The sequence below is a fragment of the Capricornis sumatraensis genome, chromosome 11, assembly GCF_032405125.1.
Source record: "Capricornis sumatraensis isolate serow.1 chromosome 11, serow.2, whole genome shotgun sequence".
Taxonomy (NCBI): Eukaryota; Metazoa; Chordata; class Mammalia; order Artiodactyla; family Bovidae; genus Capricornis; species Capricornis sumatraensis.
The window spans coordinates 99,463,916-99,482,906 of NC_091079.1; the positions used below are offsets into that span (position 1 = coordinate 99,463,916).

Consider the following 18,991-nt stretch of genomic DNA (forward strand, 5'->3'; position numbering starts at 1 on the left):
TCTGTATTACACTCACAGCATGTGTCAAAGTCACATTTCAAGTATTCTATAGCTGTTTGCAGCTAGAGTGCAGCTCTAGAACTACAATTGAAAGTTATTCCACACCTTAACTTGAAGGAAAAAAGTTACTCTTTTTAAGAGAGTTTCACTCATTCAGTAGATAGTTATTGAGTACATTTTGTGTGTCAAGTATTTAGCTTAGCTCAAAACACTGTACCAGAAACTACCAGATGTTTCTCTGAGATTCTGTTGTAAACAGTATTTCCTCGCAATAAATTCTAAAATTATCCTTAGGAAATATTGAATCTTCTTAAGTAGCTTTTAAAATATTGACATGCTTCACCAAATTTTTCTAGTCAGTAGCCTAGAAAATTGTACTTAATTATAGAAATGTAAACTTTCATCTAATACGAATATTTTCTACCTTGTATTTCATCCTTGAAGATTAAAACATCTAATTTATTAGAAAACTTTGCTTGGCAGTTATTGAGTTTAAAAATTAAATTGACTGTGTAAGACAATAGTGGCTATTTTTCATATTAATTTTAGAATATATTAGCATAAAATATCGGAGAAGGCAATGGCAACCCACTCCAGTACTCTTACCTGGAGAATCCCAGGCAAGACAGGGACAGGGGACAGGGGAGCCTGGTGGGCTGCCGTTTATGGAGTCGCACAGAGTTGGACATGACCGAAGCGACTTAGCAGCAGCCCCAGCAGCAGCATAAAATATATTTTAGAGGCTGATGAGTTTACTTATTATTAGTGTGCTTCAGAAAAGCATTTTGCCTCAAATTAACTCTCTGTCTCTCACTCTCTCCATAGGTATATAAAATATTAGTAAAGAAGACCCCAGAAGAAAGCTGGGTAGTTTTTAGAAGATACACTGACTTCTCTAGGCTTAATGATAAAGTAAGTACTTTAATAAATCTAAAACTGACTTTTCAGTTTGGAATTATTATCTGTTCCTGGAGTTCTACTGTTGTTACTTGTTTTTTTTCCTTTGTTGATTATTTAAGTGAAGTTGAATCTTTGCTATTTCCTAACAACTGTTTCATTTAATTTTAAGAGTCTGAACTCCCATCTCTACATATAACTTCCTTTTGTTGGAAACAAAAAATTATTTTTAATATTAAAAATGTGAAAACCTTAAAATTGGCAACAGAAATATGATTAATTACATAATCTTATAACTTTGAAAAGATGTATGTGTATGAGACCCCCAGAATCATACGACTATAGTAGAAGAATGAAAAAAAAAAATTTAGCAAATTATGATTAGTTTCCTTTGCTGCATTACAAATTATCACAAACTTTGTGGCTTAAAACACACCTCTTCGTTATTTAGAGATTTGGAGTGCTCAGCTGGGTTTGCTGCTTAGGGTCAAACAAGGTCAAAATCAAAATATTGACTTGACTGGCCTTTTATCTGGAGGCTCTGGGAAAGAATCAGCTTTCAGTATCATTGTTGTTGGCAGAGTTTGGTTTCTTGTGATTGTGAGACAAGGTCCCTGTTTCCTTGCTGGTTGTCAGCCAAAGGTTGTTCTTGGCCCATAGATACTATTCTTCAGCTCTTGCACATGACCCTTCCATCTTTAAAGTCAGCAAGAGTTGGTCAAGTTTTTCTTGTGCTAGAATATCTCTGGCTTTCTCTTTTGTCACCAGCCAGGAAGAAGCTTTACCTTTATAGAGCTTGACTGATAAGATTAGGCTCATGTAAATAGTTTTCCTGTCTTAAGGTCAACTCAATAGTAACCCTAATTGCATGTACAGAATCTTTTTTACTCTGTAACAAGGAAACACAGAGGCTACACCAGGGGCAAAGGTCATGGGGCCATCTAGAATTCACACAAAGAAGATAATAATAAACAGTAGTACATTAAGTACCCTTAAAAATAAGTAACAAGAAACACCCCAAAATAGAATATTCAGCAAGTGATATGAACAGTGTAATCCACAGAAGAAATATAAATGACCAATAAATTTGGAAACCATTTACTATCACAAGTACCCCAAGAAAAGAAAATTAAGACACTATTTTTCACCTGTTGGGCTTCCCTGGTGGCTCAGTGGTAAAGAATCCGCCTGCCATTGCAGCAGACATGGGTTCAGGCCCTGGTCTGGAGGGTTTCCCATACGCCACAGAGCGGCTGAACTCGTGCAGCACACCTGCCGAGCCTGTGCTTCATAGCCCGGGAGCCACCACTGCTGAGCCTGTGCTCCATAGCCCGGGAGCCAGCACTGCTGAGCCTGTGCTCCATAGCCCGGGAGCCACCACTGCTGAGCCTGTGCTCCATAGCCCGGGAGCCACCACTGCTGAGGCCACGTGCTGCAGCTGCTGAAGGCAGTGTGCCCTGGAGCCTGTGCTCCGCAACAGGAGAGGCCGCCCCAGGAAGAGGTTCGCATACTGCCACTGGAGAGCGGCCCCCGCTCTGCCATTAGAGGAAAGTCTGCACAGCCATGAAGACCCTGCACCACCAATAAATAAATACAATTACAGTTAAAGAAAAGGAAGAAAAACTATTTTAATTTTCACCTATCAGGTTGACAGCCTTTAAGTGGTATGTCTATTGTTAGAAATATAAGTCTTCCTAGAGGACATCCTAAAGCTATGCATAATTTTACATGATAATTACATTTCTGGGATTTATCCTATATGCTAAATTATTGATATGGGCAGGATGTAGCCCTAAGGATACTTCTCATGATATCATGTTTTATGTATTGTTGTTCTCTTTTTTCATTTTGTTTTAAATAGTTAAAAATTTTAGAACCAACCTAAATTTCTAACACTAGGGAACTGATTGAGTAAATTGCAGTAAGACTTCAGTAGAGAAACAGCAGCTGAAGTGTTCACAGAGCTGGAGGAAAATCAAGTAGGACAGGTAGGGGTAATTGGTATTTAAGAAACCAAGAGAAAAAGCATTTTTCCAAAAGAAGCAAGCAGTTTATGATGCTTCAAAGAGGCCAAGTAAGATGACCTTGGACCACGGATTACTCCCTAATTTTGATAGATGTTGAGTAGAGGAAACTTTATGGGTCCTACTTTCCCACCTGCCATCTTCCCTATCGCTTTCTTGACTCTCAGAACTTCTCAAGTTGCTATGTTCTTAAAACGTTTGGTGATGGGAAATTCCATTTCTGTGACTTTGCGACTGCCGGGATGCCAAAAAAGCTTCCACCATTCTTAAACCTCAGTTTCAATGAAAAGGTAAAATATAAAATGCTAAACTGTTTTACCTTAATTAAGGTATTGTTAAGATGACTTATTGCAACATGTCAAAATACTTAATATTATTTCTAAGATTTATATCATATATAAATTTTATTTTCTGTTCCTGAGTTCTTATTTTACATGGTTGATTTAAAAACCTGTAATTCTTTACTTCTGTTCATCTTTTTAAATGGTTAAAACACACGAGAAGACCAAAGTGATTCATTAAGTTAACATACTTAAGTGGAATTCTTAGCTTTCTTATGAAATTGTTATGATTTTTGTTCATACAGACTCATTTCTAACAGTTTCAGTTCAGAGCTATTTCATCCTTTATGACTTTTGTTCTCCTCAGGACTCAACTGTTATTTAGTGTTTGCTTCCTTTTATCTCTCTGGATTCATCTTTATTGCCAAAATGTTTCTTGCCTTAGGCAAGCTGGGATTTAGATTGCTCTTAAGCTTTTGAAAAAAAGATGTTAATGGAAGCTTAATTTAAGTCTTGTAAATATCTCCTTGATACTCTTAAGTTGGGCACTTAAAATTAATAAGTGTATATGTCAGTCTTCTAGGTACCAGAAAGAGCTCCACTCATCACCTGATTTTACTGACAAGAGTCAAAAATGTGTGTCAGACAGCAGCAGCCACACAGTTTAAATGGTAGTTATTATTTTTATAATTGTTAAAGTAAAATCTTAGCATCTTTCATTTTGTAAAACCAATCATGAAATTTTTGAGTTCATCACTGTGCTAGGAATTTGGTATCATGTGGAAACTATATAGATCTGATTCTAACTTTGAGGAGTTTACATTTTCCATTTTTCTATAGTAATGAGGAAAAAAATCGTTGACAATGTGAAAATCATTTTAGTTAAAATAACACTGTTTAGAAAGAGAAATTTTTCCTTCCTCTGTTTTTAACTTCCTGGGTTATAATCTGACTTCAGCTTCTCTAGGAGTTTCTAAGAGCCTCTTCTGAGAAAGTCAGAGGGCAAAGTCATGAGCAAGGTCTGGAACACAGCTCCCCAGAGTTGCAGCATCTGGCAGAGGAGTGGAGCAGGCTGGTGATGAATAGTTTGCAGCAATGTGGCATGAGAGTGGGGTTTTCTTTATTTTCTGCTAGAAAGCTCACTATTTTCTACTTCCAGTTTGCAGAAGTAGTTTAAAACTGAGTAATTCTCTGAGGTAAAATGATTATTCTCAATTGGTTCCACCCAGCAGAGCATAGAGAGGAAGCGGAACCATTATCAGCCCACTGTCAAGACAAGCAGAGCTCATATGAAAATCTGGGCTAAGCTCAACCAAGCATTCAGTCCTTCCCTTAGAAAGAAATCCATGGTAATCTTCAACATGTCTGTCTCTTGGGTCACACTGTCCTGCACTGCCCCAAGCTGACTGACATCAGGCGGTTATAAAGCTGCCTTTCACTCTTTCTGGGTTTTTTTCCCTTTTTCCGTTGTCGGGTTTTGTTTCCTCTGTGTTGTGTCTTCTTTCTTGGATCACGGTCTCCTCTTGGCAGAACTAACCCTTCAGTGGCTTCTTGAGGAAGACCACATGGGAAGTGGCGTCCTTCAGACCCTGCACGTCTAAAATGCTCACTCCGTTTTCATACGTAGTTGATGCTCACTCCATTTTCACACTTGGTTGAAATGTGGGCTGGGTATAGAATTCTAAGTTGGAAAATGTTCTTCCAGAATTTTGAAGACGTTACGCTATTTTATCTTGTTCTTAGTGTTGTGTATTGCCCTTGAGAGGTCCAAAGCTGTTCTTGCTCCTTATCACTTGCATGTCACCTGTTTTTTTCTTCTTTAGAAGTCTTTTGAATCTTCCCTGTGTAATTAATCTAAAATTTCACAGTGACCTTTTTTTTCCACCTTCTAAATTTATTTTTTAATTGAAGTAAGATTGCTTTACAGAATTGTGTTGGTTTCTGCCAAACATCAACATGAGTAGCCAATGGGAATTTGCTGTATGACTTAGGGTACTCAAACCATGGCTCTCTAACAACCTGTAGGGTGGGGTGGGGAGGGAGGTGGGAGGGAATTTCAAGAGGAAGGGGACACACAGGAGGACTTTTTGTAGGTTCTTCTCTTGTATTAACTTAGACACTCTGTGGGCAGTCCATGTCTTTCAGTTCAGAGAAGTGTTTTTGAATTGCTTTTTTAATGAATTCCTCCCTCCTGTGTTCTGTCTCCTCTCTTGTAAAACAGACCTTTGGGCTGATTCTCTATGATTCTGGATCTTTTCCTCCCCATTTGCTATTTTTTGTTGTTGTTGTTGTTGCTGCTATTTTGAAGGCAGTTTTCCTTTTCTCTCTCTCAAGACCATCTTTCCTCTGAATGCCCTCTCTTTTGGGCATCTTATTCTTATTTCTTAATGTAGTATCTTAATCCATTGACTGTATTAGTGATTGTATTTTTATTCATAATTTTTCCTCTTTGTGTTATCTTTGTTTCTTTCCTTGTGATATGTCTTTGTCTTCCATGTTAAGCATTAGTGTGTAGTAATTCTTGGTTGTCTGCTCATGATTAAAAGTTGGGTACTAATAGCTGATTGGAATCTCTTACTTCGTGGGAGAGTCTTGTGTTGACTTCAAGATTCACTGTATAATGAGAAAGGTGGGCTTTTACTGGAGAACTTCCGATTTCAGGATCTTAAAGTCATTCCTGTTGAGTTGATCAGACTCTCCACCTCTCCTTGGAGGTGTTTTCCAATCTCCTACCTTGTGCTGCCAGTTTGTGAACAGTCTGAGGTAACTAAAAACTTGGAATAGTTTTTGTACACCTCAGGTTTCTTGGCTCTCTTGAGTCAATTGCTGCTCTCCTCAGTGCTTTTTAGTTTCCAATATGTTGTGTTAAGTTTCTTTCCTCTTCACCATAATTTTAGCAGAACTCAGAAAGATAGAATCAGATGAGTGTGCTCAGTTCTCCATCTTAATGCCACAGCATGTGTGTCATTTTCTAAAGGCTTTTTTATAGAAATATCAAATGCCTATTTTGATGTCATTTCACAGGATATCTAGTAAAGTTTAATGAAATATAGAAGCTACCATTTATTGGTTATTTCAAGCTAATGTATAGTTCCCAAATTATCTTTTGTTCAAAATAATGTTATTGAATAAAGCACTTATGAACTCTTTGTGAAGGCCTAATTATGGAACAACTCACTCTTTTCTGAAGATTATTTTTTAAGGGGAAAAAAAATCTAACCATACATGTGGACATATGTTACATTTAAATTTTAAAGCTTAAAATTAATTTTTTTAATGACTATTTTTATTTCATCCCTATGGTTTTTATTACTTTTACATAGTAAACACTCACACTCCAAGGCCAAAAATATTTACATCTTGAAATCAAATCAGAATTTTCAGTATAGAAATGTTAACAGAATGTTTTATATTTTTATTTAGCTTTTTACCCTGTGAATTTTTCTCCTTTGCCAGTTTTTTTTTCTTACATTGTAATATTTTGTCTTGTATTTAAGTAGAGAAATGTGAATGTACATGGTTCCATTTCATTCATCATTTATTAAACATAGATTATTGACTACTTGTAATGTAGCAGGCATTATGTTAGGCATTGGGGGTGCAACTGTATGTAAAATGGTTCTCAATCTTAGCTGTACTTTGCACTTCCCTGGAAAGCTTTTTAAAATTATGATGCCCAGGCCATATTCCAAGCAGTGAAAATCCAAATATGTCAGAGGTAGGACACAGTCATTAATATAAATCATGATTAACCATCTTCAGACAAAAGGGAGCTGTTCAACAGTGGAGCCCTCTCAGAATCTCTGTGAGTTCCTACTCAAAAGTTCCTTGGGTGATTCCAATATGCAGCCAACATTTGGAATGACTGGTCTGGTAAGAGAATCCAAAATTAAATAAACATTACTTAATTTGCCTCATGATAAATATCATTCAAAAAATAAGTGAAGGATTTGACAATGTGTGGCAGATTGTGTGTTCCAAAAATGTCTGCAGCAGCATTCTCAGTCCCATATGCTCTCCCGGAATCTTGCCACTTACCATCAAGGGGTAGAATCTTGTTTCCTCTCCACCTCAAACATGGGTGAGCTTATGACTTATCTAACTAATAGAGGACAGTGGAACTGATGCTGTGTGAATGAGCCTAGATCATAAGAAGTAAACAGCTTCATCCTGGCTGTCTCTCTTGGGATGCTCCCTCTTTGAAACCCAGTCTTGATGCTGTGAGAAAGTCCACAAAACATGGAGAGTCCATGTCAGGCTTGTGATTGACAGCCCTAGCTAAGGTCTCAGCCAGCAAACAGCCTATTCCCGTATAAATACGTGGGAGTGAACTTCAGATGCTTCTCAACCTCAGGTGTCCAGCTGAAGTTCTAATTCATTATGAAACAAATAATCCATCCTCACCCTGCCCTGTAGGAATTGCCAGCCCACAGAGTCCATGGCCTAATAAATGATTATTTTACACCACTGAATTTTGAGGTACCTTGTTATCCAGTTATATTAATATATTCAGTTAATCAGAGTGTATAAAGGGAAATCTCACCCAGCTAAGAAGGTGGAAAAGCCTTCCCTAAGAAAGTAAAATGTAAGCCAAATATGCAAAATGGATTATAAGCCAAAATGTAAATGTTAAAACTATGAACATCTAGGAAAAAACTTGGAAGAAAATTTTTACAGCCCTAGAATGAGCAAAGGTGTCTTAGATAGTATCTAAAACAGCATAAACCAGAAAAGGAAAAAAAAAAGGATGAGTTAGGAAACAGTAAAGATTTTTAAATGTGCTCTGTTAAGAATAACATGAAAAGTCAAAACAGAGTTTGGGAGAATATGTTCATCGTACATATACCTGACAAAGGCCTTGTATCTAGGCTATATAAAGAACTCTGACAACTTAATCCAAAGACAAGTACCCAGTTTTTTGAAAAGCAGAGGGTTCAGAAGATCTGAATAAATCCAAGCACATGAGAAGATACTTAACACCATTTGTCAACAGAGATATGCAAATTAAAGCTGCAATGAAACACTGCTACACAGCTAGTAAGATGGCTAACATTAAAAAGATGGACAATACCAAGTGTTGGCAAGGACAAGGAGCAACTTTAACTCCTGTGCATACACAACTGGTAGAAATCAAAACAGTCAAGGCGTAAAAAGCATATCTGAATTTAAATCTTTTATTGTAAGCCTGTTTTGTGAGTAGTTTCATAGAGTCAACAGGTTAGATTTTGTAGAATTCAAGTGATTTAGTTGAACATTGTATTTTCTTTTTTCTTCTTTTTCAGTTAAAAGAGATGTTTCCAGGCTTTCGGTTAGCCCTTCCACCAAAACGCTGGTTTAGAGATAATTACAATGCGGACTTTTTAGAAGATAGGCAATTAGGATTACAAGCGTTTCTTCAGAATTTAGTAGCTCACAAGGACATTGCTAACTGGTATGTAACAAATTGAATAAGAGTTATAACTGCATTCCAGTAACTGGTTTAAACTAGAGAATAAATCTAGGGCCATATTTATTCAAGCTCAAAAAATATAGGGTAGGAGTATAATTACTTATCCTGTCTAAAAGCAGTAACTGTGATTTTCTTGGCCTTTTTTCAGTAAGGACCTATTTGGTGTTTGATTTTTATTAACACTTCCAAAAAGTATAGCAAAGTTAGACTTTGTGTGCCATATAGTCAAACCATCCACCAAGCTGTAAAGTTGATTTCAGTATTTTAGTAATAACTTAAAACAGTAGCTAACATATTGGTAGATTTTTGGTAAATATGACACCATATAATTTTGACAGTATTTTTAATTCTCCAAAGTAATACAAAAATCGTGAAATCAGGTTAATTTATACAGAGAATGAGGTAGAAGTACCAGAAACTATTAGCAAGAGAAAGAAAGGATCTATATCCTTTCTTTATTTTTTGTATCTGAACATATTTACAAGAAAATTGCTAAATGATCTGATTGCACCTGGGTATCTAATCTTGGAACTTACATTATCAGATAAATTAGAACCGTTTTGAAAAAAATTAGAGAGCATTTATAGCTTCCCAGGTGCCTCGGTGGTAAAGAATCCACCTGCCAGTATATGAGACAGGGGTTGGATCCCTGGGTCAGGAAGATCCCCTAGAGGAGGAAATGGCAACCCACTCCAGTGTTCTTGCCTGAAGAATCCCATGGACGGGGAAGCCTGACGGGCTGCAGTCCATGGGGTCAGGAAAGACTCAGACACGCCTTCGTGACCAAACAGCAGCAGAGAGCATTTACAGTGCCGCAACAGCATGTTGCGTAGACGCACTTTTGTCACGATCTTCAGCAGTTTTCACCCTTTTTCCTTAGTGTCTCTTTTATTTATATCACCTCACGTTGCACGACACATGCACTATAAGGACACACCTTGCTTCCTAACGTGCACTAAGCTCAGTGACTGCATGAGGCCTCTGCCGCCCTCCTCCCTCTCCTCTAATAAGGCAGCTGCAGGCCAGACCCCTCCTCCCGTTCCCAGACCCACTGCTGAGGTTGCCTCCCTGCTGTCTCCCTCAGACATCTCAGTGTGACCTCAGACCTAGAACAGATGTCACAGCGCATTCTCTCCCTTTCCCCCAATATTCAGCCCTTTGTCTACCCAAAACCCAGTCATCTGGACACATCCCTGCCTTTATACTTTAAATACTACTCAAATCTGTCAGCTTTTCTCCATCCTGCCACTGCCACTCTAGCCTAAGAGGTTGCCTCTCACTTAAATTACTCCTTTCCACCACTGTCTTCCTCAGCCACTCCTATTTCTGAAGCCCATTGGAGCCACAGTGACCTTTTGTAGTGCAATTTAAGTCCTCCTTTCTGGGCCCTGACTACATGTCTGTCTTTCCCACCTTATGTTTCATTATTCCTCCCTGCTCCCATTCTCTACATCAGACATAATTGGTCTTGTACTTTTTTAGAGTCACCTGTTTCTTTTTTAGTAAGCTGTTCCTAGAAAGGCATTTCACACTACTGCCCTTGCTCCCCCAGCCCCAGCCTAGATGACTGCTTCAGGCTTCAAGCAGACTTCACTTCCTTAGGTTGGTCTCCTGACCAACCCCTCATCCATCACCACCACTAAAAATTAGGTCAAGTCTTTCTCATTGTATCTTCTCTGCTGGTTCTGAAAGTTAGTTCCTAATGCCTTAAGACACCCGTTGCATGTAACTAACTTTTCTTTAGAATGATACTAGCCATATACCACCAGTCTTAAGAGAACTGAGAAAATAGTCACTCATGTCATTGGCAATAGGATTTAATCCTCATGTGGGGTCCCAGCCAAAAAAGGCTGGTTGGAACTTTACTTTAGTAGCCTTTCAGTTTGTAACTATTTCTGTGATTATTTGACTGTGTTCTCCCACCAGTCTGAAAGGTACACGCACAGAGTAGGTCATTGGCCCTTTGACCCACCATTCAGTGTGCAGGGCCTGTTAGCATAATGCAGCCGTCCATGTCGAAAAGTCCTTGCTGAATGAGTGGCAGAGCTGTTGATAGTTGTTATTATACTGTTTATAAGAAAAAGAGGGTGAAACAAATATGATCAAAATTAGCAGTTGTGTGTTCTTGTCTAGGTGGTGGGCAGATGTATGCTCCCTACTCTTCTGTATTTTTTTTTTAGTATCTCTCCAAAGGGGAAAAAAAAATTAGTGTTAATTCAGATATACAAAGCAGGAATAAAAGCCAACAAACTCTAAAGTCATAGAGAAAACCTTGAAGAAAATATATTTTATACCATACCATAAAATACTTTTATCTCTAAGAAATCAACAAATCCTACCCCTTTTCTCTTACTCCTTATTCAGTAAACCTTTATATATTTGTATTGAAAATATGGCAAATTAAAATTGAATTTATTCTATGACTACATCGTCTTTTTATTTAATGAAATATTATATAGTATGAACCATATTGATAAACTCATGATTTATTGATTTTTTTTAAACATTAAAAATGTGTCTTAGTTGACCTGTATCTTTTTTTAATTATTGGTACTAGATCTCTGTAGAGTACACATTCAAGATGCTGTTTCTAAAACAGTCCTTAGAACAGTGATAGTGGTCTTGTTCAGTTCACAGATAGGTGTTTTCAGGAAAAGAAAGATTTCTTGGTCAAGTAAGTTGTGGAAAGGTTTCATTTGACATTCCTAGAATATTAAAGGTTCTAAAGTCTTGCACAAAAACCTGTCGTGTGCCTCACACTTACATGCCTATGTGTTTTTGTCATATATCTCATACTGAAGGAATTCAGTAAGATAACTTAAATAGACTCTAAATCGTGTATGTGTTGCTGTTGCTGTTGTTCAGTCGTTAATTCACGTCCAACTCTTTGCCACCCCATGGAAGTAAGATGAGCATAGAAACCTTGTTTGTTCTAGGGTACTATCTTTTTCATGAGTGATGAGTAGCATTTTTTATTTCATATTTTAAGCAGTTTCTTACTTAGTATTTAAAACATGACTTAGCAGAGAGAAGAGTTATTAATCTATATCTTAAGAATTTGTCCCTTTTCATACTAAGAAGGGTATAATAGAAATTGAGGATCTATTTACTAATCTTAATTCCTTTGAAGACATTCGGCTTCTCTTCTAACAAAATAAGGGAGATTAGAAACTTCTACTTGACATGATACAGATGATAAAAGTAAAAGGAATTCAGAGAAGGGGAAGATCAGTCCTGTTTGCAGTGAGCCAGACAACACTGCAAGTAGGGAGTGGGGTTTGAGGACCATGAATGACAAATTAAGATTACGGGTCCATCTGTGAATCTCTTCCAAGGGAGGAAAGGGGAAAGACAGAATCCCAGCTCTTCTTTATAGAAACATGAAATTGCATATATAAGAATCACTATTTAAAGTGTCAGTTAGTTTACATTACCTGTTGGTACGCCTGTTAGCATCCTGTTACAGTTGGAATGGCAGCATAGAAAGTTACTGTCTCTATACGGCCAAATAATTGTTTGATATTAATTCTTTACGCAGTTCTTTCACTTTGCTTTTTGATTCCTTAGCACCTCACATCACAGTTGAGATCTGAAGGATTTAAGAATTGTTGATTTAAGTGTTTTAAGAGAATAATATTTCCAGATACATTTAGAGAATACAGAATAAAACAAAAATGTTAATATTTTCATGATAAAATTTCTTAATGGTTTTGTTTGTTCAATAAATGTTTATTTAGGTCTTTTATGGTAGATAAGGTATTGCAGCTACACAAAGAAAGGTTCATTAGATGCTAATCCTTTATTTAAGAAAACTAAATAGGAAGAAGACACACCAAAAAACTAAAAGTTGGATATCTGTCTTTTTCAGAAGGGGAAGAAAGAGAAAACTTAACTGGAGGAGTTAGAGGAGGCTTCCTAGACGGTGGTATTTAAGTTGGGTTTTAAAGAATTACTGATATTTGAACTGACAGAGAGAAAGTAAAGAAGGACTTTCCAAATGAGAAGGAATATTACATCAAAATGCAGAAGCAAGCAGGCCCAGTCCTGTACCCGAAACAGCATCTAACTTAGCTTGTCAAATGTGTAAAGATGGATGGATGGGGAAGGTCTCTCATAGCTGTATAGTTAAAATATAGCTGTTGTTTTATCCTGGCTTCTGCTATTTTGAAATAATTGCATCATTTAATCAGCACAGCAAATATCTTACTACTCCCTGTTTTCAGAATTACTACACATATATCCTGATTTACCAGATTTTTCTTCTTAATGCTTTAAAATGCAAGAGTTAAAATTATATATATTTTCCTTATATTACCATTCATCTATAAGGGGTTCAGTGCCAGAATTCAGTGTTTTAAATTCTACATCTATTTTAAAAGAAAAAAAGTCCAGGTATATCTGGATTAATGGAAGCTCATTATTAAAAAAAAATACTATCCAAACATTTTACATGAGGAATCAGTTGAAAGAAATGAGAATCTTTACCCCTTGAAAAGAAAACTTACTTGGAGAGACATGATAACCATATTCAGGTGTTTGAAAGGCTTGTGATGGGGAAAAGAATTAATCAAATGAGGGCTTTCCTGGTGGCTCAGTGGTAAAGAATCCTCCTGCCGGTGCAGGAGACACAGGTTCCATTCCTGATCCGGGAAGATCCCACACGCCTCGGGGCAACTGAGTCCAGGCGCTGCAGCTGGTGAGCCTGTGCCCTGGAGCCTGGGAACTGCAGCCGCTGAAGCCCACCTGCCCCAGAGTGCTCCACAAGAGAGACCCCCGCACCCAGAGTAGCCCCTGCTCTCCACAGCTAAATACCACGCAGCAGTGAAGACCAAGCATGGACGAGATGAGTGAATGCATGAACACCCAGAAAAGAGTCAGTCAGATGATAGTTAGCTCTAAAGCCAGGCTTCTCCACTGTCAGGCACATCATGTTCAAACGCAGATTCTGAATTAGCAAGGTCTGGAGTGGAGATGCGGCATTTCTAACTGGTTTCTCAGTGATGCCGATGCCACTGGCCTAGGACCTCATTTTGAACAGCAAGACTAACATGTAAAACTCAGAATAAATGAGAAGTTAGAGGAAGCCCCCCTAAACTCAGATAAAAAAGTTACATATCCTTTCAAGCTATCTGGTATAGAAATGTGTTCTGCCTTTTGAGTAAGTGAGTTTACCTTAAGTATTAGAAGAGACTAGGCTAGATAACTAGCAGTGGTATTAAAGAGGGAATTATTACATAGGATATATTGAATTAATGATTTTTTAGGGGTCTCTTCTAGTTGTAAAAGTCGGTAAATTATAAATTTCGAGCAAGAATATCTAAAGTAACTTTTTTATACATGTTCATATCTTCTCATGTGTAAAAGTTGTTTTTATATATAAAGAGACTATCATGAGAGGTTGAGTTAACCTTAGTATTTTTAGAGAATGAAGGAACTCAGTTATGTAAGCAATAACTTAGATATAAGCAATAGCTTATATAATGCCAGGTCATGAGAATGAACACATTATTGCTAAGGTTGGTTGGGCGATTTTTACACAAAACATTAGTTTGGTAGACATTTAATTATGGATAGTTTTCTTTTTAATGCAGTAAAGCTAAATATGTTGTATTCAGATACATGTAAACTCTTACCTAATTGGGTCTCAAAGATGTTATGCAAAGTTCAGTTTCCTGAGCTTGGTAGTGAAATAATTTTAAGCAATTACTTAACTGATTTTAATCAATGTCTCCAATTAGAAAATGAAGTAATTAGACTAAATGGTCTCTAAAAATATCCCCTTTTAGCTCTAAGTTTCTTATTCTTTTTGCTGTGCTTCTTTATAAATCTTGAAGTGATACCATCAGAAGCAACCAAATTCTAACCTTCTTTTAACTCTTAAGACTTCTGGTCTTACATTTTGCTGTCTAATCTTACTTTCTCATGAAAGTAGGAATATCTGTTGAAAACTAAAATCTATCTCAAATCTGAGAGTTCTGCTGTATTATTTATCTACAGAGTGAATAGAAGTTTGTTCTGATGCTCTTAGGAGTTTCATTCCTTTTTTTTTCCCTAATTGCATAGCTCTTACAAATAAATTCATTATTTTTGAACAGTAACTCTGTGCTGTGCTAATTAATTGGTTCAGATTCTGTACAGTCCTGAAACTTGTCATCTACTTTTTGATGAAGAGAAGACTGCTTAGTTAAACAGATAATACTAATAAGACCATGTGGAAGTCCCGTGAAAGGGATGTCTTCAAGGTGGTGTCGTAATGCGTATAAGAGCACTGAGCCTGGTAGCATGTAGAGGAAAGGCTGGACCAGGATGATAGCGGCAGGCGTGAGACAGCACCATTTCTGAAGTGTCAAATACGGAAGGCGGTTAAAGTTTGAATGTGCGCAGGTACTTTATGCCAACACCAAGACCTCAGCTTTGTTCTTTCTTGTTAGAGGACGCACAGATGGGTTTTAAGGTGGGTTAGACATAAAACATTTGTTGTGGAAGCATTTCGTGTTAGAAGGAATAAAACTGAAGGTCGGGACACAAATGAGCTGAAAGTAACCAGGTGCGCCATAATCAAGGTGTAAACCAGGCCCACACATCCGCCACAGGAACGGAAGCGTGAGCCCTTCAGCCTCACACCCGCCAGCCCAGCTCCTGCACGGCGACCCCTCACTGCCACCAGCCTTGAGAGTCCCTGTCCTCAGGGCTATAGTCAATGTCACATTTTGTTATTTTCTTTTTACTAGTTGAGAATACTGAAGAGAAGTAGTAACTGATAAAACATTTCTATCTGAAATCCCTCATTAATTTTTTCATGCAGCAACTTTTTGTGCTTAATTTGGTTTTGACAGAATTAGTATCTAGTATTTTAGTATGTTTTTTACTTAGCTCTTTATTGACTTTTTAATGAGTTGTAGGCATTATTTTTAGCTTTTTTTAATATAAACTTTGAGATAAAGAGCACATTTAGCTTTAAATTACTGGTCTGTTAGGAAACTGGGATGTAAACAAATACATACCCATGAAAGAAAAAAAATACATTATGAAATAGAAGGTGAAGATTCACTGAGTGAAATAGTTCTTTAAGAAATTTGAAAATTACAGTGAAACTCTTCTAAAGGAAACTCTTTCAGGAGACTCAAAGGAAGAGTCTAAGTTACAGGGCAAATTTGCTCTGATAAAAACAATGCTGAACGATACCATCTCTGGTTTCCTTATCTTTGGTCACATTAAGTTAACAATTAATCACAATTTTAAAATAGGGATTTCCCAACCACTCTAAAAATTTAGGTACTAAAGAGAGCAGAAAGGTGGTCTTTTCTTACCTTTCAATTCCAGATTATTGGCTTTTCTCCTAGATAGATTTCTCTCCTATCCTGATAATTACCTTTATTATCATGGTCAAATGAAAAGTATTAAGCATTGAATACAGAAGAGAGATTAGGGGTTATATTGAACTTATCGGTGAACAAGTAAAACTTTTTTTAAAAGAATAGACTTTTATTTAATCCATAGGTCATTTAATAATATAGACTCTTTGGTACTTATACTTTATTTGAATTTACTTGATTTATTTGTAAATCATACATTGATGATATATAAAAAATCACTGAGCAGGCCATGGCACATAATCAAATGTTTATCAAATCTAAGTAAAGTTCTCTAGTCAGTGATTCTCAAGAAGGGGGAAGAGCTTGATTTTCTAGGCAGGAAAAAAGGATCAGAATTTTTGATAAAGCAGTTGTTTTCTCAAACACTTCTCTCTATCAGACATTCTTGTCTGCCCCTTTTCTTGGATAAGAAAAAAAGCTTGAGAGTATTAACTCTCTTCCTCCATCAGCTGAGTCCTATTGAAACAGAAGAAATGTATTGAGCCCCTTAAAAAAGTGTTTTGTAAATTACAGTTGTGATGCCAGTTTTAAATTTCATTCTTATGCCACAGATTAAACAAAGTGGGACATAGAATATAACCTTAGAATTATAGTGAAAAAAAAAATTAGAGAATCCGTTGGACATCATTTGAGTAGAACTCTTGTTTAGTTGCTAAGTTGTGTCCAACTGTTTGCAACCCCATGGACTATAGCCCACCAGGCTCCTCTGCCCAGGGGGTTTCCCAGGCAAGAATATTGGAGTGGATTGTCATTTCCTTCTCCGGGGGATCTTCCTGACCATCTCCTGTATTGCAGCTGAGTTCTTTATTGCTGAGCCACTGAGGAAGCCCAGTCATACTAAGTATCTGCATTTTTAACACACACATACAGCTGTCTCTCAATCCCAAATTACTTTTTAGAAAGAGGAATGTCATATAACAAGGAAGTTCAGTTTTTACCTTCTTAACCTGTTTCTGATTGTTGAAAAGTGTAGATATAACTATCCATATTATTTCATTATTTTGAAATTTTTGGTACTTCATAAATGGGATGGTCAGAAATCTTTGTCTTGAACTCTCTAGAGAAAATATTTAAGTAAATTAATATAATAAACATAATTGCAAGAAAAACCTTTAATTTGTAATTACTTTAGCATCATCTCCTGAAGAAGAAACAATGATGTATAAACTAGAAATTGTATTTCTTCATAACAAGATCATGACTTTTTTAAACTAGTTCAAATTAACATTTCTCTGAACGTAATGCTATGCCTGTTCACCATTTAAGTTGCTCTCTTGTACTGTTATTCAGATTTATGTTTTATGTCATATAAACTATGTAACAAATTCAGAATCTCTGTTTATGTTCATAGGATCTTAGAAATAACCCAAAATCTTTGTATCTCGATAGATTTTATATTTGTATTTTGTTACCTGTGTGAAAACACATAAGCCATCTTGCTTATTTTCTTGCTTATCAGAAGAACCAACGTACTTAAAACACCATTACTTTGGAATAACTTTTACTTTCTGCTGTCTTTTGTAAACTTATTTGTACCCCAGCATTTTTTTTTTTTCCTTTGAAAGCCTTGCAGTGAGAGACTTTCTTTGTCTGGATGATCCACCGGGTCCATTTGATAGCTTAGAAGAAAGCAGGGTAAGTGCCGTATTATATATCACGTGAAAAGAGGAGCAAATAATACCACACAGTAGCTGCATTGTTTCTTGAATGGAACAGCAAACAGCAAAATTACAATTTCAGGCTGGTAGTTTTGCACAGAAAGCTTTTAATGTTTGAGTCAAAGCTTTCTTTCATTGAAGTATATGGACCTAATTCAGTAAAAAAAGTAAAATTTCGTACATGTCATATAGTCAGTGAAGCTCTAAAATTAAATCCTACATTTATTTTCTGTGTTTTTACCATTTCAGAAAACAAAACAAAAAAAAACTACTTGGAAATTTATTTTACATTCAAAAGCAATATATGTATGTTGAATTTTCTTCCATCCAAGTATCAAAGTAAGGAAACTACATTTAAAATCAAATCCAAACAACTAATCTCCAGAAGTTGAAGTTACTATCTTGTTATCAGTTCAGCTCAAGCTTGATGCTACTCAAATTACGCTAATTGACGTTTAGAGTGGCCTATTTCTTGAAGAAATTGGCTAGATTCACAGATTTGATAATAATAAATTAGCTAGGATTTTATGCAAGTTTTTCCCTAAGTGTTTAATGACTTTTAAGTGTAACCGATTTAATTGTTAATGTTTTCAGTTAAACTGAGTCAGTTTTTTGTGTTAGAAGAATGCCGTAGCTTTTTTAAAAAACAGCTTTATTGAAGTAAAATTTTCATCCATAAAATTTATTATTTGCTATTTCATTGTAAATGTACAACTTAATAACTTTTAGTAAATTTGTAGAGTTGTGCCTTCATTAACATACTCCAGTTTTAGAAATTTCCACTACCTCAAAAAAAATTATACAAGCCATCTTGCAGTGCCAGCCTCAGATGACTACTGTCCTGCTCTCAGTCTCTGCGAATCTCTTTTCTGGTTATTTCATGCAGATAGAACCATACCGTGTATATACAGTGCTTCCCCAGCGGCTCAGCAGTAAAGAGTCTGCTTGCGATGCAGGAGACACCGGTTTCATCCCTGAATGGGGAAGATCCCCTGGAGGAGGGCATAGCAACCCATTCCAGTATTCTTGCTTGGAGAATCCCGTGGACAGAGGAGCCTGGCAGCCACAGTCCACAGGGTTGTAAAGAATTGAACACTACTAAAACAACTTACACACGTGTGTATATATAAATATGTATCAGTTCAGTCACTCAGTCGTGTCCGACTCTTTGCGACCCCATGGACTGCAGCACGCCAGGCTTCCCTGTCCATCACCAACTCACATGCATGTAAATGTATATGTGTCTATATAAATACATAATACCATATGTACAATGTGCATAATTTAACATAATGCTTCTGAGCAC

General features: G+C 36.7%; 1 protein-coding gene across 3 annotated transcripts in view; it reads left to right on the plus strand.

Annotated features, from left to right (window-relative positions):
* Positions 1 to 18,991, plus strand: part of SNX16 (sorting nexin 16) — a 34,587-nt gene that overhangs the window by 8,489 nt on the left and 7,107 nt on the right. For all 3 annotated transcript variants that reach the window (XM_068983456.1, XM_068983458.1, XM_068983457.1), the window contains 3 exons: positions 826 to 912; positions 8,485 to 8,633; positions 17,593 to 17,662. In XM_068983456.1, the coding sequence (XP_068839557.1) occupies positions 826 to 912; positions 8,485 to 8,633; positions 17,593 to 17,662 (306 nt within the window). The remainder of the gene's footprint in view (positions 1 to 825; positions 913 to 8,484; positions 8,634 to 17,592; positions 17,663 to 18,991) is intronic.